The following is a 23,937-nucleotide window of genomic DNA, read 5'->3' as shown; positions in this document are numbered from 1 at the left end:
TGCCTCCCTCCTCTCTCTCCTCCCTGCCTGCCTCTCTCCTCTCTTTCCTCCCTGCCTGCCTCCCTCCTCTCTCTCCTCCCTGCCTCCCTCCTCTCTTTCCTCCCTGCCTGCCTCCCTCCTCTCTCTCCTCCCTGCCTGCCTCCCTCCTCTCTCTCCTCCCTGCCTCCCTCCTCTCTCTCCTCCCTCCCTGCCTCCCTCCTCTCTCTCCTCCCTCCCTGCCTCTCTCCTCTCTCTCCTCCCTGCCTCCCTCCTCTCTTTCCTCCTTGCCTGCCTCCCTCCTCTCTTTCCTCCCTGCCTCCCTCCTCTCTCTCCTCCCTGCCTGCCTCCCTCCTCTCTCTCCTCCCTGCCTCCCTCCTCTCTCTCCTCCCTCCCTGCCTCTCTCCTCTCTCTCCTCCCTGCCTCCCTCCTCTCTTTCCTCCTTGCCTGCCTCCCTCCTCTCTTTCCTCCCTGCCTGCCTCCCTCCTCTCTTTCCTCCCTGCCTCCCTCCTCTCTTTCCTCCCTGCCTGCTTCCCTCCTCTCTTTCCTCCCTGCCTGCCTCCCTCCTCTCTTTCCTCCCTGCCTCCCTCCTCTCTCTCCTCCCTGCCTCCCTCCTCTCTCTCCTCCCTGCCACCCTCCTCTCTCTCCTCCCTCCCTGCCTCCCTCCTCTCTCCTCCCTCCCTGCCTCCCTCCTCTCTCTCCTCCCTGCCTCCCTCCTCTCTTTCCTCCCTGCCTGCCTGCCTCCCTCCTCTCTCTCCTCCCTCCCTGCCTCCCTTCTCTCTCTCCTCCCTCCCTGCCTCTCTCCTCTCTTTCCTCCCTCCCTGCCTGCCTCCCTCCTCTTTCCTCCCTGCCTGCCTGCCTCCCTCCTCTCTCTCCTCCCTCCCTGCCTGTCTCCCTCCTCTGTCCTCCCTGCCTGCATCCCTTCTCTCTCTCCTCCATCCCTGCCTCCCTCCTCTCTCTCCTCCCTGCCTCCCTCCTCTCTTTCCTCCCTCCCTGCCTGCCTCCCTCCTCTCTCTCCTCCCTGCCTCCCTCCTCTCTTTCCTCCCTCCCTGCCTGCCTCCCTCCTCTCTTTCCTCCCTGCCTCCCTCCTCTCTCTCCTCCCTCCCTGCCCCCCTCCTCTCTCTCCTCCCTCCCTGCCTCCCTCCTCTCTCTCCTCCCTGCCTCCCTCCTCTCTTTCCTCCCTGCCTGCCTGCCTCCCTCCTCTCTTTCCTCCCTGCCTCCCTCCTCTCTTTCCTCCCTGCCTGCCTCCCTCCTCTCTCTCCTCCCTGCCTCCCTCCTCTCTCTCCTCCCTGCCACCCTCCTCTCTCTCCTCCCTCCCTGCCTCCCTCCTCTCTCTCCTCCCTGCCTCCCTCCTCTCTATCCTCCCTCCCTGCCTCCCTCCTCTCTCGCCTCCCTGCCTCCCTCCTCTCTTTCCTCCCTCCCTGCCTCCCTCCTCTCTTTCCTCCCTGTCTGCCTCCCTCCTCTCTTTCCTCCCTGCCTGCCTCCCTCCTCTCTCTCCTCCCTCCCTGCCTCCCTCCTCTCTCTCCTCCCTGCCTCCCTCCTCTCTTTCCTCCCTGCCTGCCTCCCTCCTCTCTTTCCTCCCTGCCTGCCTCCCTCCTCTCTCTCCTCCCTCCCTGCCTCCCTTCTCTCTCTCCTCCCTGCCTCCCTCCTCTCTATCCTCCCTGCCTCCCTCCTCTCTCTCCTCCCTGCCTCCCTCCTCTCTTTCCTCCCTCCCTGCCTCCCTCCTCTCTCTCCTCCCTGCCTCCCTCCTCTCTTTCCTCCCTGCCTGCCTCCCTCCTCTCTTTCCTCCCTGCCTGCCTCCCTCCTCTCTCTCCTCCCTGCCTCCCTCCTCTCTCTCCTCCCTCCCTGCCTCCCTCCTCTCTCTCCTCCCTGCCTCCCTCCTCTCTTTCCTCCCTCCCTGCCTCCCTCCTCTCTCTCCTCCCTGCCTCCCTCCTCTCTTTCCTCTCTGCCTGCGCCCCTCCTCTCTCTCCTCCCTACCTCCCTCCTCTCTTTCCTCCCTGCCTGCCTCCCTCCTCTCTTTCCTCCCTCCCTGCCTCCCTCCTCTCTTTCCTCCCTGCCTGCCTCCCTCCTTTCCTCGAGCGCTCCTCAACATATTGACTGATTGTTCCTCTCTCTGTTCTTCCTTGTAGGTAATTACTATTACCTCCTCAACCGCAGGGACGCCCTCCTCTGTGGGAATGGCAGTGGAGCCGGGTGAGACTTGACAACATCCTTTATTTACATAGCCAATGACATTCACCAACCCAGCCTCAACACGCATACGGAGTTACTGAGCACGATTACATGCGCACAATAAATATGTTTATTGTGCACTGTCAGAGGAATATAATAGTTTGATTAAAACCTTTAACGTGCTCTGCAAGAAGAGCGATTTACCTAATAATCATGTTTAAACGGACACATTGGAAAATCAGCAGATAAACGCTTTTACAACATGTTGTTTTTGCAAAGACTATTTGATTCTGAGTTTGGACACATGAAGTTTGTTTGTGAAAAACATTGGTAAGATGCATACTTTCAGTATGTACGTGCTGGTACATACAAAGACCAGACTCACAGCTGGAACGCCAAAGAAGTTGTTTACATGGCCTAATAATTAGAAAGACTGCTCGGAAAACCAGGTGCTTTAATTGACTTTGACCTGACGCCGGTTAAGATCAGCAGAGTAAGGTGTTTACTCGGCCTTCTGCCTTAATCAGTTTAATATCGAGTTATTAGTGTGCATGTAAGCGTACTCACTCGTTTCCTTAACACTTAGGCATTGACGACATTCTAACCAGAATAGAGAACATGGCGCGAATAAAAGAGAGTGAAGAGGACTATACTATTTCAGCAGAATTGATTCATTTGATGCAGTCAAGTATAAAAACAGGTGCTACTTACAGTGGATAGTGTTAATGTAGTCAGGCTGATCCTAGAAAATGAAATCACATTCAGTGTAAGTGCAGTTAAGTCAATCTAATGAAAACCAATGCTGCTCAGTGGACACCATAAGTATCCACTGTATCGCTCTGTACTGTACAAGTGGCTTGTGGTTGTGGTTTAGTGACCACCACATGCTTGCTGTGTTGTGTATGGGGGTCTTCAACACAGGCTCTGCCCAGAGGGATTCACGTGCATTAAGGCGGGCAGGAACCCAGACTACGACTACACAAGCTTCGACTCGTTTGGCTGGGCCTTCCTGTCCCTGTTCAGACTCATGACACAGGACTTCTGGGAAAACCTCTACCAACAGGTGGGCCAAAGCTATTCGTTAGAAACAAAATGTCCGCTCACTGTTTGCTGATCTGATATACTTGATCCCCTTTTAGTGCTTTATCATTTACCAGGAATACTGGTAAAGAAAATAAAATGCATATAATGAAAACAATTCTCTATCTCCCTCCCCTCCCTCTATCTTTCTCTCCCTCCCCTCCCTCTATCCTTCTCTCCCTCCCCTCCCTCTATCCTTCTCTCCCTCCCCTCCCTCTATCCTTCTCTCCATCCCCTCCCTCTATCCTTCTCTCCCTCCCCTCCCTCTATCCTTCTCTCTCTCCCCTCCCTCTATCCTTCTCTCCCTCTATCCTTCTCTCCCTCCCCTCCCTCTATCCTTCTCTCCCTCCCCTCCCTCTATCCTTCTCTCCCTCCCCTCCCTCTATCCCTCTTTCCCCCTCCCTCTATCCCTCTCTCCCTCCCCTCCCTCTATCCCGCTTTCCCCGCTCCCTCCCCTCCCTCTTTCCCTTCTCTCCCTCCCTCTCTCTCTCTCTCTCCCCTCCACCGTCCCTCTCTCCCTCCCTCTCTCTCTCTCTCTCCCTCCACCGTCCCTCTCTCTCTCTCCCTCCCCCTCCCTCCATTCTCCCCCTCCCCCCTCTCTCTCCCTCCACCGTCCCTCTCTCCCTCCCTCTCTCTCTCTCTCTCTCTCTCCCTCCACCGTCCCTCTCTCCCTCCCTCTCTCTCTCTCTCTCCCTCCACCGTCCCTCTCTCTCTCTCCCTCCCCCTCCCTCCATTCTCCCCCTCCCCCCTCTCTCTCCCTCCACCGTCCCTCTCTCTCCCTCCCCTCCCTCTATCCCTCTCTCCCTCCCCTCCCTCTATCCCTCTTTCCCCGCTCCCTCCCCTCCCTCTTTCCCTTCTCTCCCTCCCTCTCTCTCTCTCTCTCTCTCCCTCCACCGTCCCTCTCTCTCTCTCCCTCCCCCTCCCTCCATTCTCCCCCTCCCCCCTCTCTCTCCCTCCACCGTCCCTCTCTCTCTCCCTCCCTCTTAGACCCTGCGAGCGGCGGGGAAGCCCTACATGATGTTCTTTGTGTTGGTGATCTTCCTGGGTTCCTTCTACCTGGTCAACCTGATCCTGGCTGTGGTGGCCATGGCCTACGACGAGCAGAACCAGGCCACCATAGAGGAGGCAGCCCAGAAGGAGGAGGAGTTCCAGGCCATGCTGGAGCAGCTCAAGAGACAACAGGAGGAGGCATTGGTATTGGCTGATTTCTGGTTGTGCATTTGCATTGCGGAGTTTGACTTTTTTATCATTTGCATTCGAGTCATCACGCAGACCGTCTTATCCAGAGCGACGACACAGTAGTCCTCCCTGTCTTTCTCTGTCTTCCCCTACCCTGCCCTCTATTGCCCTTCCTCTCTCAAGTCCATAATCCTCTCTTACATAAGTATGTCTTGGTGCTTGCTTGGTGTCAAGCTTCTACAGACAATGGTGCTCCATTACTATGGAAACAAGAGGTAGATAAAGAAGGAATAATTACTCTGTGCAGTATTGGTAGTACAGTATTAGGTTCCGTGGAGGGAGGGAGGTTCCATCTGCTACACATCATTTCTTATTTACAATAACAGCTTGACCAATAGTCCAGCAATGCAATAATAACAAAAACATGGATATCACAAAGATTTTATATACCGAGTACAATGTTGCTTTTGAAAAATGTTTGATGTTGTATCCCATGCTTTTTGTTGTTGTTAATGAATCCACAGGGATTCAGGTTGTGCAGGGCTTGTTATTATTTCAAAGAGCAATTGGGTTGTTCCCTTGCTTCTGGAACAGATAACCTTTTAGTCTTTGCCAGTTTCGTTAAGAAAACAGTCAGTTTGTGGGACAATACACAGGCCTCCATTTTTAGAAGTTCTTTGAAGTTGATTTGGGTATTTGTGCTGCCTGCTGCTCTGCTCTGTGCTCTGTCCACCAAAGACGGGTGCCGGTTGCCGTGACAACTGTGGTTGTGTGTGATTGGCTGGCAGGTTGCCGCGGCAGCAACCACAGAGAGCAACGAAGAGTACAGCGGGAGAGGGGGGCCCTCCTCAGAAGCCTCCTCAGGGACCTCCAAACTCAGCTCCAAGAGCGCCAAGGAGAGAATGAACCGTCAGAAGAAGAGAAAAGAGAGGGGCGAGCACGAGAAGTTCCACAAGTCCGAGTCAGAGGACAGTATCAAGAGGTTAAGCTTCCGGTTTTCGATAGATGCCAACCGGCTGTCCTACGAGAAGAGATGCTCCTCACCCAACCAGGCGAGTACACAGTGAGGGGAAAGGGCCATTGTCTTAGTCACCATTGTCCTCATTACCATCATCTTCCTCGTCACTCCACTGGGCAGAGTGTCCTCTGAGCCACTCCAATCATGTTGATCTCCCTACTTCTGTTTCATCGTCTCTATCACCTCCATCCTCCTCCTCTTTCTCAGTACTGATACCTTTCTCTCTCTCCTCCTTCTCCCCTTCCACCAGTCTCTCCTCAGTATCCGCGGCTCCCTCTTCTCCCCGAGGAGGAACAGCCGAGCTAGCCTGTTTAGCTTCCGAGGCCGCGCCCGCGATGTTGTCTCCGATAATGATTTCGCCGACGACGAGCAAAGCACGTTCGAGGACACCGACAGCCGCCGCGGCTCCCTGTTCGTGCCTTGCCGTGCCGAGCGCCGCTCCAGCACGGTCAGTCAGACTAGCCTGGCCCCTCAGCGCGTCCTGCTGCCCGCCAACGGCAAGATGCACTGCACCGTGGACTGTAACGGCGTCGTCTCGCTAGTGGGAGGGACCTCGGTGCCCACCTCGCCTGTAGGACTGCTCCTGCCTGAGGTGAGCTATAGTTTTTATCAGTCCAGGCTCCAAATAGTATTACTTTTATTTTGGTTGAGCCAGATGACACGGGTTTGCACTTTTGGGATTATTCTATTGGTTCCATTGACCATCTAAAGTATTTGACAGAAAATAAATACTATTTGAAGTGAACCCAACATAGATGGTATAGTCATGGTTATGATCCCTCACAGGCCACCTGGTCCATACACTGAATAACTCTTCCAGATGTTTCTTTGTCTCCAGGGGACGACCACTGACTCTGAGATGAGGCTGAAGAAGAGGAGGTCTCGCCAGGCTTCCATGGCCTACCTAGATGAGCCAGCCAGAGCCAGAGCTATGAGTGTGGCCAGTATTCTCACCAACACCATGGAGGGTTGGTGTCACAACAAGTTCTCAAATAATATGTTATAATACCAGACCGATGAACCGAACATCTTGAAGACCCATAGCCTACAACAACCATTAGTTGTGTCGACGGTGAAGAATCTGTCTGTGCCCCGTCGATGTGCCCTTGAGCAAGGCACTTAACCCTAATTGCTCCTGTGAGTCGCTCTGAAGAAGAGCGTCTGCTAAATGACTAACTAGTTTTTTTAAAAAGGAGGGAAAATGTCATTAGAAAGTGTCACTAAAATGTGTCTGTTTTAACCCTTTCCAGAGCTTGAAGAGTCCAGGCAGAAGTGTCCACCATGCTGGTATAAGTTTGCCAACACCTATCTGATCTGGGACTGCTGTCCTATGTGGTTGAGTTTCAAGGGGATCGTCAACACGGTGGTGATGGACCCCTTCGTGGACCTGGCCATCACCGTCTGCATCGTACTCAACACCCTGTTCATGGCCATGGAACATTATCCCATGACCACGGAGTTCAACCACGTCCTCTCTGTCGGGAACTTGGTAAGTGTTCGACATTATTGAGGTAAACTTGCAAGGCTTTATCGAAATATCAAGCTGTTATAGATAGGCTGTTACTGGGGTGGTTTTCTCCCCTAACGGCCATTTCTAATTGTATATTTTTTTTCTTCATTCAATGCATCGTATATATTTTTAGATATTTTTTTACTCCCAAACCATTTACTCAGCAATCTGATAGCATGTGTCAAAATGAATCATGAAATAGAAACACAGATGAATAAATGCCTTACATAGTACATCTATTGAACAATACTTCACAATACATACATCAGAAACAGTTACAAATGATGGAGATCCATTCCTGGATGTACAGGTCTGGTGGATAAGAGTTCCCGAAATGTCCGCTGCTGCTTTATTCATGTCTAATGAATTTGTAAGGAAAATCTCTTGCGCCTGATATAGCTTCTCCTCAAAGTCACACGTGGCACCTTCCAAATCCCCAATCTGTTATTTTTCACAGTTTCATTGTCTAAGTCTATTTTAGAAGATTCAGCCACCAAGTTGGCCGCATACTATTGAAACTGTATACAGCGATGTACATCTATCCACTATCCATAGGTCCAAAATAAGTATGGCTAGCCAAGCTTAACCCACACACTACCCACACAACCACTAACACTCATTCTATGGAAGTATGTCTAACCGTGCTGAAGTCTAACTACTGCCTCTGTCTCTGTGTAGGTGTTCACGGGCATCTTCACGGCTGAGATGTGTTTCAAGCTAATCGCTCTGGACCCCTACTACTACTTTCAACAGGGATGGAACATATTTGACGGCATCATCGTCAGTCTGAGTCTGATGGAGCTCGGCCTGGCCAATGTAGAGGGCCTGTCTGTGCTCCGGTCTTTCCGATTGGTGAGATCCCACTTCTGACACCAGTTTCTCCCGAGTCGACCCTGTCAGAGCAGATTGTGTACCTTCTAGTTGACACATTTCTACGGGAGACATAACTATACTACCCTTCCTTAGCGGAATAACAGTTGCTCTTTCTTTTACGTACTCCTTGATACAGTGCTAATATTCATCTTCATCCTTCGTTGATTGATGCTCGCTAGATATTAATACCGTAGTCACAACAGGGGACAACAAAATGAACTCCTGATGTGATTCTTCTTGTCAACAGTTGAGGGTGTTCAAACTGGCCAAGTCTTGGCCCACCCTGAACATGCTGATCAAGATCATCGGTAACTCGGTGGGAGCGCTGGGTAACTTGACACTGGTCCTAGCCATCATCGTGTTCATCTTCGCCGTGGTGGGCATGCAGCTGTTCGGCAAGAGCTACAAGGAGTGTGTGTGTAAGATCGCAGACAACTGCCAGCTGCCCCGCTGGCACATGCACGACTTCTTCCACTCGTTCCTCATCGTGTTCCGGGTGCTGTGCGGGGAGTGGATCGAGACCATGTGGGACTGTATGGAAGTGGCTGGCCAGAGCATGTGTCTCATCGTCTTCCTGATGGTCATGGTTATAGGGAACCTGGTGGTAGGTGGTTGTACTGTCGTCATTGTATATCCCAGAATCCCCATACCTATGGATGATATCACTGTACTTGTGATGAATCTTTTGTGGTCAATATCTGGGACAGCAGATATGTTTTAAGCATTGCCATATTCACGTGAAATGCAATTTTCAATTTGACCTGAATCTCCAAATGAACAACTGAACCCAGATCAGAATGGACTCCAACTCTCCTCCCTCCTGGTCCTTTCCTCCCTCTGTCTCTGCAGGTCCTGAATCTGTTCCTGGCCCTGCTGCTCAGCTCCTTTAGCGCCGACAACCTGGCGGCCACAGACGACGACAGCGAGATGAACAACCTGCAGATCGCTGTGGGCCGCATCCAGAGGGGCGTGGCCTGGGTCAAGGTGGCCATCCGCCAGGTCATTCAGAGCCTGTTCCTCGGGGGCGGAGCCACCAAAGGGGTAAAGGAGGGGTCACTGGAGGAGGGCAAGCCCCTGGACGAGCTCCACAGCTCCATCAACGGCAAGGGGGGCAACTGCATCTCAAAACACACGTTGGTCGAGATCAGTAAAGATCCGAGTGGGGTCTATCTGAAGGAGGGGAACGGGCGGCCCGGAGGGGGGTTGGGGGTGGGGCTAGGAGATAGTACGGAGAATTACCCAAAGGAGGAGTGCAACTACATGTCGTTCATCCACAACCCCAGCCTGACGGTGAGTGTGCCCATCGCGGTGTGCGAGTCAGACTTTGAGACCGCTATCACGGAGGACTTCAGCAGCGACTCGGCCTCCGAGGAAATGTCGATGGGCAGCAAAGAGGTAAGAGGTTTGACTAGAGACCCCTTTGCTGCTCCGTTAAGTAGCAACGAGCACAGTCACATCACATCTTTTAATTGTGGTATCTTTGAGTGGTGTCTGTGTTAGTTTTGAGTGGTGTCTGTGTTAGTTTTGAGTGGTGTCTGTGTTAGTTTTGAGTGCTCTCTGTGTTAGTTTTGAGTGGTGTCTGTGTTAGTTTTGAGTGGTGTCTGTGTTAGTTTTGAGTGCTGTCTGTGTTAGTTTTGAGTGGTGTCTGTGTTAGCTTTGAGTGGTGTCTGTGTGTCACATCTGGGTCAAATACACTATCCCAAATACTGGAGGTGCCGTGATTTAGCTTGACCTTAAGCAAAGTGGGCGCTTTTGGGACTATTCCATTGGTTTACACTTTTGGGCCAATTCCATTGGTTTACACTTTTGGGATGATTCCATTATTTAACACTATTGGGACTGTTCCATTGGTTTACTAGCCTTGTGAACCATAACTAACCATGTGTGCTCCCGTTTCATGCCATGTGTAGTGAAACAGAATGTGAGCTCGGGAGATCAGGATGGTTGAACAAGGCTTATTAGATTACAAATGTTGGACTATTCCATTGGTTTACACTTTTGGGACTGTGCCATTGGTTCCATTTTGTCAGGCAAGCTAAATACAGCGCAACTCTATGGTATTTCAACGTTTTTGTCATATGTATTTGACCAAGGTCTGCTGTGTTTGACGCAGGTCTGTAAACAGAATCAGTGGTGAAGTGGAAGGGATATAATCGAAGGGACACCTTTTCATCTCGCCAGCCGTTTAGCCACCTAAAGAGGAAAAATGCATTGAAAATATAGACAGCGTTACTTTGTTCAGCTATTCTTTTTTTACCACTACACATCAATGGATAGAATCTGAGAAGTCCAGACTTTCCAGAGGCAGTTGCCAACTAGATATTTTGCTGACTCATTGAGTCATTGCATCATGTCTTTCGAGCCTAGTCCACTATCCAGGGAGTTGTAGTGTACTTTTATAAAGCCCTAAGCGTCAAAACAATGACGTTGCATAAGACGACAGTACAGTCACTACAGATAATGAGTCAGAATGGCCTTTGGCGCAAGTAGCAGGTCGTTTCTGGATGTTTTCATTCAATATCTATAATGGGCTGATGTGTGTGTGTGTGTGTTATCTGGTTGACTGAGTATACTCATGGATGTGTGTGGAGGCTCATGGATGTGTGTGGAGGCTCATGGATGTGTGTGGAGGCTCATGGATGTGTGTGGAGGCTCATGGATGTGTGTGGTGGCTCATAGATGTATGTGGAGGCTCATGGATGTGTGTGGAGGCTCATGGATGTGTGTGGAGGCTCATGGGATGTGTGTGGAGGCTCATTGATGTGTGTGGAGGCTCATGGATGTGTGTGGAGGCTCATGGGATGTGTGTGGAGGCTCATGGATGTGTGTGGATGCTGATTTCTTACACATTTAATCCCAGTCATTGGAAATCACACCAGTGAGATTTTAAAATCAACAACATCTCTATGACATTTTTAATGGACAGTAAATGAAGGCCGGAAGACAGATAAAGGACTTAAAGTATCCCACTCACTGGCCCACACACACACACACCACACACACACACACACACACACACACACACACACACACACACACACACACACACACACACACACACACACACACACACACACACACACACACACACACACACACACATACAACATTCTGAAGCAGTCTGTTTTGAAGACATAATGTCCCGTTAGGCTAGGAGGGTCAGGTGGCCTACTGGGCTCCGTAGCCCCGCCCCCACATCTCCAGACGAGAGCCAGGGACAGGGAGTGGAGTGGAGCTGAGCTGAGCCGACCTACGGCAGTGTCGCCAACCTGCCCCCAGCCAACTCCTTCAGTTATGAGATAAAGCTAGCCTGGTCTGTTTCTGGGCATGCTGATCCCCTATAAATAATAGCTTCTAATTAGTCTATTTATTGGGAACGGGATCATGAACCGTGTGTGTGTGTGTGTGTGTGTGTGTGTGTGTGTGTGTGTGTGATTTTGTGCTACGAACAGAACAGGGTCAATTGTGGCCCTCACAAACTGTTCAATCCTATTCTATATCATGCTAGAGCCTTGTCAGCTAACGTGTATCTGCATGGAAGTGTTTCTCTGTGGATAACCTGTGTCGCTGTGTGCCTGGCAGCTAATGAAAACAGACAGAGCTTGTACTGTACATTATGTGCTGGCTCACGTTTGTATCACATTACCTTGCTTAACCCACCGTTTGTTATTGCAGCTGTGTTACAGACGCTCACAAGGTTGTCAGTGAGAGAGAGGAGACTTGTAAGACCATTTTATTCTACATAGCACTAACCATGAGGACTGCCTATGCCATTTAACAGAACCAACCAATACTTGTCTTGCATTTGTTTCAATGGATTGCCTATTTTTTCGTTCTCTGCCTGAATAAACCCCTCCCCACCTGCTTTGTATTTTATCTCATTTTTTATTTCTAATTTGATCATCAGGCTTTTTTGTACTTTCCACACCATTATGAATGAGCTGCACCCACTCTTCCCATTGATAGGTGGAGTCATGTGACTTGTTTTTGATTTCCTTGCTTGGTTTGTATTGATTTTGGAGGTGATTCACATTGTACACTCCAAGATTGGAAAAAAATAACAGAGAATTGATGAAGAGAGAAAATGAGGACAGGAAGAGACAAAGATTAAATTAATTAATTTTACCCAAAGTACTGTAGGTTAAGATCACGAGGGTTACATTTTCTCCCTGTGCAGATCTAGCCAATGTTTTGGAGTCTGAATATTAGTCTCTTTGAACCCCTGGTAGATTAGTGGTGGCATACCGTCAGCCATACCATACTGATGCAGCAATTATAGCAAACAATTGAAATCAAGACACAAATTACATATTGCCTTCCTAAGGCATGGCAGGAGGGCACCCTCAATTTATATATAGCCTTCACCCTGAACAAAGAGAGAGAGAGATGGCAGAGAGAGAGGGAGACTGGGAAAGAGAGAAGATGTGTGAAAGAGTAGAGAGAGGGAGGGAGATGGAAAGGACGGAAGCAAGCCGGATGAGAAAATGTGTGAGACAGAGGGAGAATGTGTGTGAGAGAGGTATAGAGAGGGTGAGGAAGGAAGGAATAGAGAACATGTGCGAGAGGGGGGATATAATATGTGTGAGAGAGAGAGAGCGGTGTAGAGAGAGAAAGAAAGAGTTAGAGAGAGCGCCACCCCTCCTTCTGGAACATTGTGTATCTCGGGGCGGGAGGGGCGTGGAGCGGGCAGGGCAGCATGCTTCCATCATTCCCACTACGTATTAGCTGGGTCCCACGGCAATCAGACCTGCTGCACTGTCGAGTACTGATGGCATGTTACTCCTCTGTCTGCCAGCCAGCCTGACGCCCCAAACTCCCTAAAGATTGCAGCATGTTTTACCAATGAAAACAGGACAGGGATTCCAACCTACGGAGCTAAGCGAGGCCTTCTCACCATACAGTACACAGAACACTGTATTTCATTTAAAAAAAAAGTGTATTTAACCTTTATTTAACTAGGTAAGTCAGTTAAGAACAAATTCTTATTTACAATGACGGCCTACTCCGGCCAAACCCGAACCCGGGACGACGCTGGGCCAATTGTGCGCCGCCCTATGGGACTCCCAATCACAGCCAGTTGTGATACAGCCTGGAAATCTAACCAGGGTCTGTAGTGACGCCTCTAGCACTGAGATGCAGTGCCTTAGACCGCTGTGCCACTCGGGAGCCAAATCAGCATATAGATTATATTTTTATATATATATATAAAAATATCTCTAGTACTGTATTATGGATGACTTGCATGGATTGCAGAGCTCTAATGTCAAAGTGTGCATTATAATCTAATGCTTATCCTGCCAAAAGCAAAGAATAAGGACAGTAGTACTAGTCAGCCCCAGAGGTCCCTCCAACATGATTTCCTCTTAGTGGGACATTTCCTTTTAGTCTCCAGTGGATAATCACAATAGAGTACCCCATTTAGCTGTGTCTCCTCTGTATGTTTTCTGGGTAGCATGGTCACACTGCATCTAATGTTATATTAGTATTCATGATATTATTATTATCGGATAGCTCCAGACCACATGCTGTCTGGTAAACAGTGCACAGTACTGGGTTTTGCTGGTTAGCTAACGTGGTAATACCCATTTATTTTCCCGAAACAGAGACCAAAGCTTGTGAACACTGTTTTTTTTTAAGGATGGGCAAAAAAATGTGTTTTCATGTCAAAGAGGAGAATGTTCAGTATTTCGGGGGAGGGAGGGAAGAGGGGGGAATTGATTCGTTATCGTCTTTTGATCGATGGGGCTATCAACCAATCAAATCCTGGGCCATTTTTCAGTGGACATGAAAATCCGTCAGCCCACGTTCTCCTGCTTGTTGCAGGAGAATACTGGAATACTGCATGCCCCCTTCGACTGTCTGAGCCGATATCAAACATACCCACAGTGCATTGTAACACCAACCTCTCCCTGTAGCGTGTATTGTTGCTACCAGGTGCTGTGTGATTGGATATCCCCTGATCAAACTGATCCCAAAGCCTGTAGGTACGTTTGATCGACGCTGCATGTAACGATGATTATAATGATGAAACGGGTCCAACTCTTGAGTTTATATTTAAGCCAAAGTCTTGTCTCCAGTCCAGACCAAAGTATCTGGTGGGACTACTGTACTGTTACAGTCCATGACAATGGAGAATGAACCATTGCAAGAATCTCAAGATCTCTAGTAGCTCAGAAGGTTTTCTCCTCTATGGAGGGAGCTGGTGAGAAGGGCTGGGGCTGTGTTACTGTAGACATTGTCTGGTTAAACGTGCTGGTTAAACGTGCCCCCCCCCCCCCCCCCCCCCGTATAGAAGCTACCTGTAGAGTCCCGGCAACTTACCTCGTCGGAGGGCAGCTCAGTGGATATCGGGCCCCCGGGGGATGGAGCTGAGTCAGTGGAGCTGGAGGACGAGGAGTCAGAGGACCCAGAGAACTGCTTCACTGATGGTGAGGGAGGGAGGGAGGATCTGGGGGAGAGGATGAGGAAGAGGGGGGGGGGCTGGCGAGAGGAAGGTTTGAGAGAGACTGACAGAGACAGAAGCTTTATCTTTGACATACTTTGTCCTTTCAAACATTAGAAGTAGTCTAAAGGGAATTCCGAGCTCTGATAGGGGGGCAACTGTTTGAAAAATGGGAGGACAGTTTTGTTTCAGTCAAGGACAAGGCATTATTTTATCAACTCTCTCTCTCTCTCTCTCTCTCTCTGTCTCTCTCTCTCTCTCTCTCTCTCTCTCTCTCTCTCTCTCTCTCTCTCTCTCTCTCTGTCTTTCTCTGTCTCTCCCTCTCTCTGATTCTCTCTGTGTCTCTCTCTCTGTCTCTCTCTCTCTCTGTCTCTCTCTCCCTCTCTCTGTCTCTCTCTGTCTCTCTCTCTCTCTCTCTCTCTCTCTCTCTCTCTCTCTGTCTCTCTGTCTCTCTCTCTGTCTCTCCCAGGCTGTGTGCTCAGGTTCCAGTGTTGCCAGGTCAACGTTGAGCAGGGCAAGTGGAAGGTGTGGTGGACCTTGAGGAAGACGTGTTTCATCATCGTGGAACACAACTGGTTCGAGACCTTAATCATTTTCATGATCCTGCTCAGCAGTGGCGCTCTGGTGAGTGGCTGCTGCTCACCTGGCCTGTGTAATGGTGTACCGCTCCTTTAAGGAAAGTCAAGTAAACGTGGGCTCTAGTTGTCTTTGCATCACAATGGGAGTGTCAAATTATTACAGTCTGCTTACTTTGATGTAGAGTGAAGATGAGCTTTATGGCTTCTTGGTTAGACTGACCCTTCTGCTTTGAACTGAAAACTGAAACGTTGATTGATCAGAGTGTACTCCTCAGTAGGGTTGAGTCAGGGAAAAGGGACAGGGAAAACTCTGATCCATATGCATAACTAGGGCCCAGAGTATTTCCTGGTCAGGTTTTGTGTTCAGAAAAAACTCAGAGCCCTACATTTGACCCCCCAAAAAAACAACCTACTGTGTGTGACTCAAAACACTTGACAAACATGACCTTAGCCCAGACCTCGGACACTGTCAACTATCTGATGCTTGATTCCTTGTTTGTGTCTCCGTGTAGGCGTTTGAAGACATTTACATAGAGCAGAGGAAGACCATTAAGGTAGTGCTGGAGTACGCAGACAAAGTCTTCACTTATATCTTCATCCTGGAGATGCTGCTGAAGTGGGTAGCCTACGGATTCAAGAAGTACTTCACCAACGCCTGGTGTTGGCTGGACTTCCTCATTGTTGATGTATGTATTTGCTGGAGTTATATGCGAACTCCGTACATACATGATGACCTTGAACGGGCTTTGTCAGTAGATTCATTCAAATCTTAGCTTTGGCTAGAAATTGAAAGTGATTTGATTAATTTTGTGATCATTCCTTCACCAATTGGAATGAATGGAAATCACATTACATTTTTTTAACTCATGTGCCGAACATACCTCCCTTTGTGAAAATGTCTCTCCTGACATTGCTTATTTCTCTCTCTCTCTCTCTCTCTCTCTCTCTCTCTCTCTCTCTCTCTCTCTCTCTCTCTCTCAGGTGTCTCTGGTGAGCTTGGTAGCCAATGCGTTAGGCTACTCTGAGCTGAGTGCCATCAAGTCCCTACGAACACTGCGGGCCTTAAGACCCCTGAGGGCCTTGTCACGGTTCGAGGGCATGAGGGTAAGGGTTACTGGAGAACATGTTTCGTACTGAACTGCAATCAGAAAGAGCCTCTCAAGCAGCTTTTAGGATATTTGTTACGATAGAAAGTCCACAGCAATTGAGTCTCTTGAAAATAACTAAATGTCATAACTAAATGTAACTTATTTTAGGAGAGTAATGCCTTGTTACATTTGACATCATGTAGAATTCTTAGCCGCAGTCCTTTTTAAGTGGCTTAGGATTCTAGAAGGAGGAAAATAGGAACCAGTGATGTATTTTAAATGGACGCATGCCTGTGGATAGAGCTGGATTTCGAGATACATCTCTCGTTGTGTGTATCTGCGTGACTTTCTCCACATTGTGTCGATAGATTCTATATCGATGTTCTCTGACATTGCTCTGCCTCGATGTTGCTTGTGTGGGGCCTTTTGATGTGTCTTTTCATTTGCAGTAAAACACTGTTGTGACTTCATCCTGACTCTTCTAAGGTTTTTTTTTCTGTTTTGAGTGGTTAAATGTGCTCCGTCGCCACTCCCTTGAAAGAGCGTCTCCTCCCTTTTCCTTTCCTCAAATAGTTAACTGTCAAACTCTTGTTAACCCTCTGTGGTAGTGCTAGTAACATGCTTTCTACTGAAAATAACACAGTGGAAATACTGGACACATATTCTCATGTGTTCCTAACACAACATCTCCATATTACCAGCTCTATTAACCCTCCCTATACATGTATGATTATATTATTATTACATATGTTATCATCTATGGTAACCAGGTTTCTTGGATAAGCCTAGAAATACATGTTTTCTTGAGCGACAAGTGTGTGCATTTCAGCTTAAACTTTATCTCACTCAACAACTTGGGTCACATTACTTTCTAGTCCTATCCAGAGAAACCTCAGCGAACCGGTTGGACCGAGCCCTCTAACCGTGTCATCTGTGATTTGACAGGTGGTGGTGAACGCCCTCCTGGGTGCCATTCCGTCCATCATGAACGTGCTGCTGGTGTGCCTCATCTTCTGGCTCATCTTCAGCATCATGGGCGTCAATCTGTTCGCAGGGAAGTACTATCACTGCGTCAACACCACCAACGACGAGACCTTTCCCATCGAGGTGGTCAACAACAAGAGCGACTGTCTGGCCCTGGCCAATGACAGCGCCCGATGGAAGAATGTCAAGATCAACTTTGATAATGTCGGGGCCGGGTACTTGGCCTTGTTGCAAGTGGTGAGTGGGACAGTTTTCTGTTGTCGTTTTACATTGTTCAGGAAGATGCTTTAAATCTGGTTTAAAAGTGCAGTTATTATGAAATGTGTATATAATGTTCATTTACACTGAGTGAACAAAACATGAGGAAAACCTGCACTTTCCAACAAAGTCAAGGTATTGGAGTGGCCATCACAAAGCCCTGACCTCAATCCTATAGAAGATTTGTGGGCAGAACTGAAAAAGCGTGTGCCAGCAAGGAGGCCTACAAACCTGACTCAGTTACACCAGCTCTGTCAGGAGGAATGGGCCAAATTTCACCCAACTTATTGTGGGAAGCTTGTGGAAGGCTACCCGAAACGTTTGACCTAAGTTAAACAATTTAAAGGCAATGCTACCAAATACTATTTGAGTGTATGTAAACTTCTGACCCACTGGGAATGTGATGAAAGAAATAAAAGCTGAAATAAATCATTCTCTCTATTATTATTCTGACATTTCACATTCTTAAAATAAAGTGGTGACCCTAACTGACCTAAGACGGGGAATTTTTACTATGATTAAATGTCAGGAATTGTGAAAAACTGAGTTTAAATGTATTTGGCTAAGGTGTATGTTAACTTCCAACTTCGCCTGTAGCTCTGCACCTTTCACAGAGTATTGAGACTGTTCATTTCATATTTTCTACCTGCTACCAAAATAGCTCTCCTTAACTAAAAGTAGTGAAGAGGAGCCTGACTGCAAGGCTGCAGCTAGGGAACAGGGAAGTCAGATGTAAGTAACCACTCGAGAGTGACCCCTCAGAGAGTAACTCATTCTGTTCTCTGTTCTCTGCTCCTAGGCAACGTTCAAAGGTTGGATGGACATCATGTACGCAGCTGTGGACTCTCGTAATGTAAGTGTTTCTTTGGGGCTCTGGTCATGGAGAATGGCTGACAGTTTAAAGTCAGGTTGACTCTTGCATTTAAGGTTTTGAGCTGACATTTGATGGGGTTTTCATGGCTTTTGTATAAAAATAAAAGTGTTTTTTCCCTTAGGAATGACCTGTCAATAAGGGTTTGACTTGAATATGGTGTAATATGTGCTATGATTAGACATTTTACTGTATATCTTTCTTGTTTGTGTTTCAGGTGGAACTTCAGCCCCAATATGAACAGAACCTCTACATGTATCTGTACTTCGTCATCTTCATCATCTTTGGCTCCTTCTTCACTCTCAACCTCTTCATTGGTGTCATCATTGACAACTTCAACCAACAGAAGAAGAAGATACGTATTCAGTATCAAAGAGGGGGAGGGGTGGGGCGGGGGCAATGCAAATAGTCTGGGTTGCTATTTGATTAGTTGTGCAGTAGTGACCAGGTGTTCGTTTACACTGCCATATTGTTAGCACATCTCTCAGCTAACCTGCTGCTAGCTGAGAGATGATTCATAATACAGCAGGCATATGAGTCAGACACACACACATTCACCTTCCAGTTGTTAAGAGAGCTAACACTGTGAATGCAGTCTCCATAATACAGAGACAGAGGAGACAAGAGAAAAAGAAAGAAAGAAAGAAAGATCAAGGAGAAAGAGGAGAGAGCGTAAAATAGCATGAGAGAAATCGAGAGAAGAGAGGGATGAGAAAGAGAGATCTGAAAAGCGTGCCTTGCCCTGAGCTAACAATGACTGAAAGAAACTGGAGCGAGAGACAGACAGACAGACACACACAGAGAGGGAGAGACAGACAGAGAAACAGACAGAGAAACAGACAGACAGACAGACAGACAGACAGACAGACAGACAGACAGACGCACACTCTGGCTGTACATGTGTTGGGTTTTTACCAGGTTATGTATTGTTCCCTTTACTTTGGAGGTCAGGACATCTTCATGACAGAGGAACAGAAGAAATACTACAATGCCATGAAGAAGCTCGGCTCCAAGAAGCCCCAGAAGCCTATTCCCAGGCCAACGGTTTGACACTGATATTGAAACCTATTGATATTACAATAACCATTCAAACAAACAGTAGCTCAAATATTCAAGACTGATTTCTCATAGCAAAATAACAAATATTGTAAATCAATATTTATTTTGAATTCTCACTATAATGATCATTAAAAATATATATATATTTCTATCGCTCTCTACCTCTGTTTCTCTCTCTCCCTTCATCTGTCTTTCCGTTCTAGAATGCATTCCAAGGCTGTGTGTTTGACTTCGTAACGAAGCAGGCTTTTGACATTGTCATCATGATCCTCATCTGCCTCAACATGGTCACTATGATGGTGGAAGAGGATGACCAGACACCAGAGAGGGAAAAAATCCTCCACTGGATTAACTTTGTCTTTATAGTGCTCTTCACTGGGGAGTGTACGCTCAAAATGATATCCCTCCGCCATTACTACTTCACCATTGGCTGGAACGTGTTTGACTTTGTCGTTGTCATCCTTTCAATTGTAGGTAAGAACACCGACTCTTCATAGTTGTTTGAATCAAAATGTAGCATTCAGAATGTTTGGAGTTGTAACTCAGAAATTGTATGTGTTTAATTGGTGTGGTTTTTGTCTCTGTCCTTACAGGTATGTTTTTATCAGAATTGATTGAGAAGTACTTTGTTTCCCCAACGTTATTCCGAGTCATCCGACTTGCCAGAATCGGCCGCATCCTCCGTCTCATCAAGGGCGCCAAGGGCATCCGGACGCTTTTGTTCGCCTTGATGATGTCACTTCCTGCCCTGTTTAACATTGGCCTCCTGCTCTTCCTGGTCATGTTCATCTACGCCATCTTCGGCATGTCCAACTTCGCCTACGTCAAGCACGAGGCGGGAATCGACGACATGTTCAACTTCGAGACGTTCGGCAACAGCATGCTCTGCCTGTTCCAGATCACCACGTCGGCGGGCTGGGACGGCCTCCTGGCGCCCATCCTCAACAAGAAGGAGCCCGACTGTGACAGCCAGATGGAGCACCCGGGCACCTTGTACCGGGGAAACTGCGGCAACCCGCCAGTGGCCATGTTCTTTTTCGTCAGCTACATCATCATCTGTTTCCTCATCGTGGTCAACATGTACATCGCCGTCATCCTGGAGAACTTCAGCGTGGCCACCGAGGAGTCGGCCGAGCCGCTGAGCGAGGACGACTTTGAGATGTTCTACGAGGTGTGGGAGCGCTTCGACCCGGACGCCACGCAGTTCGTGGAGTACGACAAGCTGTCGGACTTTGCAGACGCTTTGGACCCACCGCTGCGAATGGCCAAGCCCAACCACATCCAGCTGATCAAAATGGATCTGCCCATGGTCAGCGGGGAGCGCATCCACTGCCTTGACATCCTGTTTGCCTTCACCAAGCGTGTCCTGGGAGAGGGAGAAGGCTTGGACCTCCTCCGGGGCCAGATGGAGGAGCGCTTCATGGCCTCCAACCCCTCCAAAGTCTCCTACGAACCCATCACCAGTACCTTGCGGCGCAAGCAGGAAGACATGTCTGCCGTGGTGATTCAGAGGTCCTTCAGGCTCTACCTGGCCCGACTCGCCCTCAAGAAAGCAGCAGAGCTCTACAAGGAGCAGCCTAAAGGCAGCGTGATGTGCGAGCTGGAGGACAAGGAGGTGCTGGTGATAGGGAAGTTTGCGGACAACTCCACCTCCACAGAGAAAATGGACATGACGTCCTCCACCGCCTCGCTGCCTTCGTACAACAGTGCCACAAAGTCGGAAAAGGACAAATATGAGAAAGAACAGAGGGAGAAAGAGGACAGAGAGAAAGATCTAAGAGAGCAAAATAAACAAGTGAACAAGAGGAGAAATGATGAGTACTGAGACGTTTGCTTTGAAGGAAAACTTGTTTACAGTTTTGGATTATCGATGTATGCTAAATGCTAATGTGTTGGTGTAGGGTGTGTGGTGGTGTTGGGTGCTAGGCCAAACTGATATGTAGCTAGCTAAGGCTGAGGCCAGAGAGCAGGTTTGGAGCCATTTAAGGGGACTGTTCCAGGGGGTTACATAGTAACAAGGCAGGGGAAGATTATTGCTATGTATCACTGCCAGGAGTAAGTGAAAGACGGCGACTCAAAAAGCCGCTGCGAAACCGCTTGTGATTTTCTGTTGAGTGTTACTATCTGACACACCTGTGTATACTGTGAAGTTTTCTGTAGCTAGTGCTGCTGCTACCATCATACATCCAGTGTCTTGAATAACGGTCGCCGTGTTACTTAAGGTTCTTGCATTTTTGTATAACTTCTTTTTTTTTATGGTAAAGAATGTTTTATTGTGTAATTGTGAGAATGTGTCCACTGCTTTTCACGGTTTTAAGAACACCATGTACAGCAAAACTCAGCTACTTAACAAATCCATGTTCCAATACTAACACCACATGCGTTTTGTTACTCCCAGAACTGCTCAGGCCGCAGTTTTCGTGTATCCCTCTGGGAATAAGCATAGATACTGTATATGTAACTAACCGGGTCTCCTGCACACCAGACTGTGCTAGCCCGCTGAGGTAAGGTCTGAGACTTAGCTCGGGGAGCTAACCCAGGTCTTCAGATCTCAGGCAAGGTTATTTATCATGTTAACGTTACATTATGCACACGCTTAATTCCACAACCTATCATCGGTGACACTTGGCAAAGATATATCTTGTACCTCTATATGAATTGCTGTTGTTCTCCCCACGCTGTTTCTATGAACACACCCACGGACACAGAGATCCTGAATGTACGTCAACAGATCCATTGGGAGTGATTCAATGAGATCTTCATCTTCGTAGACCTTCATTGTCACAAAGCAATGTGTCCGACAGATGTATTTTAATCTCTCTCTCTCTCTCTCTCTCTCTCTCTCTCTCTCTCTCTCTCTCTCTCTCTCTCTCTCTCTCTCTATCTCTCTCTGTGTGTCTCTCTCTCTGTGTCTCTCTCTCTGTGTGTCTCTCTCTGTGTCTCTCTCTCTGTGTCTCTCTCTCTCTGTGTCTCTCTCTCTCCCTGTGTCTCTCTCGGTCTCTCCCTCTCTCTCTCTCGCTCTCTCTCTCTCTCTCCCTCTCCCTCTCCCTCTCTCTCTCTCTCTCTCTCTCTCTCTCTCTCCACTCCTTGTTTCTGTCGAAACGCTCTTGTAAAGAAAGGTGACTAACAAAATATAATAAAGGGAACACATTGATGGTCTTTTTCAACGGTGTCTAACGCCATTATAATATGTGCATTGAGTTTAGCACTCGTCTGTACTGCCCACTGTACTCATAGTTCATTAATGACTTTAATTCAAAGCCTGATTCTTTCAACATAGTGATTTGGTTCGATTTATAAATAGTATGGTGTACTATATAGACCCACAGTATGCATAACACTTCCATTTGATGTAACAGCACTTTTTTAGCTTTTAATGGCCACCCCCAAAGGGTATTATGTGAGCGTGTGTGTGACTGGGGGTCTACAGTTTACTTGTATTAGAAGTATCATAAATAGTGCTTCTACTGTAGCTACTGTTGCTTTTTGAAGTTAGGTTTAGGTTGCCATTTTTCTACAACTTGTTTTACATTCTGCACACATTGACACATGAAACACGTGTATGGTCCACATTTCTGTAGATATGAGCCATAAAGCAATTGGCAGCCATTTTTCCTTCAGGTAGTGTGTTAGTGAAGGGCATGCAGGTCAGGACTAGTATCAGCTCATCTGCTAACATGAATGGAAACATTCTAAAGAATAAAGAACATATGTGTTTTTACACACCTGTTACTTTCTGATAGAGCATAGCTTAAAAGAGAAAGGTATGACGATTGCTGGATATTGCTGTATATCTGGTTTGAAGGGGTCATCCATGTGGTTGAACTTCATGCTACACTGAAATGTATACATTTGCAAATGTGTGACAAGTGACATTTTTGTTAGAACCAAAGATGTGACCACAAAACACAAAATCAAGATTTCTAAAATAAAACCGATTTTGGAACGCATTCTTTGTACACAGAATATTTTCAGTCAGATGGAACTGTTGCGTTATGCTATCTATTGTTAGCATGTTGAATGGTCAATAGGCAGCTGGGAGACATACTGTATACGAGCTGTATACAGAGGGAGAGAGATTGAGATTACCCCCGCCCTTACTGCCTCAAAACACTTTGCTGAACCTGCCGCCAGATTCTGCCCTGCTGTTGCTTGGCAACCTTACATCACAGCTCCCCCGCTTTTGATTGATCAGTAGTGTTTCCCAACTGCCTAGCCACAATACCTTGTTGCGAGCAGGCATACCCTTCCCAACCCCTTTCCTTCCCTCCTTCCCTGCATCAGAAATAAACACCATGATCAGAAGCCATGTAATACACTTATTATACTGTACAGTACTACAGTATATGCATAGTATCGATGAACTGCCTTCCTATCCCTGCGCTTTAATCCATACACGTCTTTTGCGTGCTCAACACCTGCTGTAGCGGGGGTCTGTTTGAGTAAATGTTAGTTTAATGCACACCCATGGGCAGTCAGCCATGACAAGGTTCCCATGCAGGAACATATTAGCCTGTGTGAGGTGGGAAGACAGGACCAACTTACACCCTAACCTGCCTGCCACCAAAGAGAGGACTCCCTGCAAAACAAGGTCAGTGGCTCCACCTAGAGGTGGGGAGACACACGAACAGTCTGGGTAGCACTTCTGGCTGATTTCAATGAGCTTTTTCAATAAACATGTTCTATGAGTGCTTGTTGACTGGCTCAAATCATGCAGTAGGCTGAACTTATGTGCTCAATTAACTACTCAAATTATGTCATTATAGTAGGTTATTATGTCTGTTGAACTCTTGAGAATAATTTCCATGATTACCTAGCAATAGTTGCTCAGCAACAGCACAAATGGGCA

General features: G+C 47.9%; 1 protein-coding gene across 1 annotated transcript in view; it reads left to right on the top strand.

Moving 5' to 3' along the window:
- LOC139412990 (sodium channel protein type 2 subunit alpha-like) overlaps nt 1-21,600 on the top strand; it is a 42,869-nt gene extending 21,269 nt beyond the window's left edge. The window contains exons 8-27 of the mRNA XM_071159935.1: nt 2,106-2,169; nt 3,070-3,211; nt 4,216-4,422; nt 5,196-5,459; nt 5,676-6,017; nt 6,264-6,393; nt 6,676-6,914; nt 7,614-7,787; nt 8,056-8,412; nt 8,658-9,203; nt 14,101-14,236; nt 14,720-14,874; nt 15,341-15,514; nt 15,810-15,932; nt 16,862-17,137; nt 17,958-18,011; nt 18,247-18,384; nt 18,969-19,073; nt 19,292-19,562; nt 19,682-21,600. Coding sequence (XP_071016036.1) covers nt 2,106-2,169; nt 3,070-3,211; nt 4,216-4,422; nt 5,196-5,459; nt 5,676-6,017; nt 6,264-6,393; nt 6,676-6,914; nt 7,614-7,787; nt 8,056-8,412; nt 8,658-9,203; nt 14,101-14,236; nt 14,720-14,874; nt 15,341-15,514; nt 15,810-15,932; nt 16,862-17,137; nt 17,958-18,011; nt 18,247-18,384; nt 18,969-19,073; nt 19,292-19,562; nt 19,682-20,913 — 5,129 coding nt within the window. The 3' untranslated portion in view covers nt 20,914-21,600. The remainder of the gene's footprint in view (nt 1-2,105; nt 2,170-3,069; nt 3,212-4,215; nt 4,423-5,195; nt 5,460-5,675; nt 6,018-6,263; nt 6,394-6,675; nt 6,915-7,613; nt 7,788-8,055; nt 8,413-8,657; nt 9,204-14,100; nt 14,237-14,719; nt 14,875-15,340; nt 15,515-15,809; nt 15,933-16,861; nt 17,138-17,957; nt 18,012-18,246; nt 18,385-18,968; nt 19,074-19,291; nt 19,563-19,681) is intronic.
- Nucleotides 21,601-23,937: the final 2,337 nt, after the last annotated feature.

This window comes from Oncorhynchus clarkii, chromosome 7 (genome assembly GCF_045791955.1).
Source record: "Oncorhynchus clarkii lewisi isolate Uvic-CL-2024 chromosome 7, UVic_Ocla_1.0, whole genome shotgun sequence".
Lineage (NCBI taxonomy): Eukaryota > Metazoa > Chordata > Actinopteri > Salmoniformes > Salmonidae > Oncorhynchus > Oncorhynchus clarkii.
The sequence above is the reverse complement of the archived record's forward strand: the minus strand, read 5'-3'. Positions and strand labels throughout refer to the sequence as shown.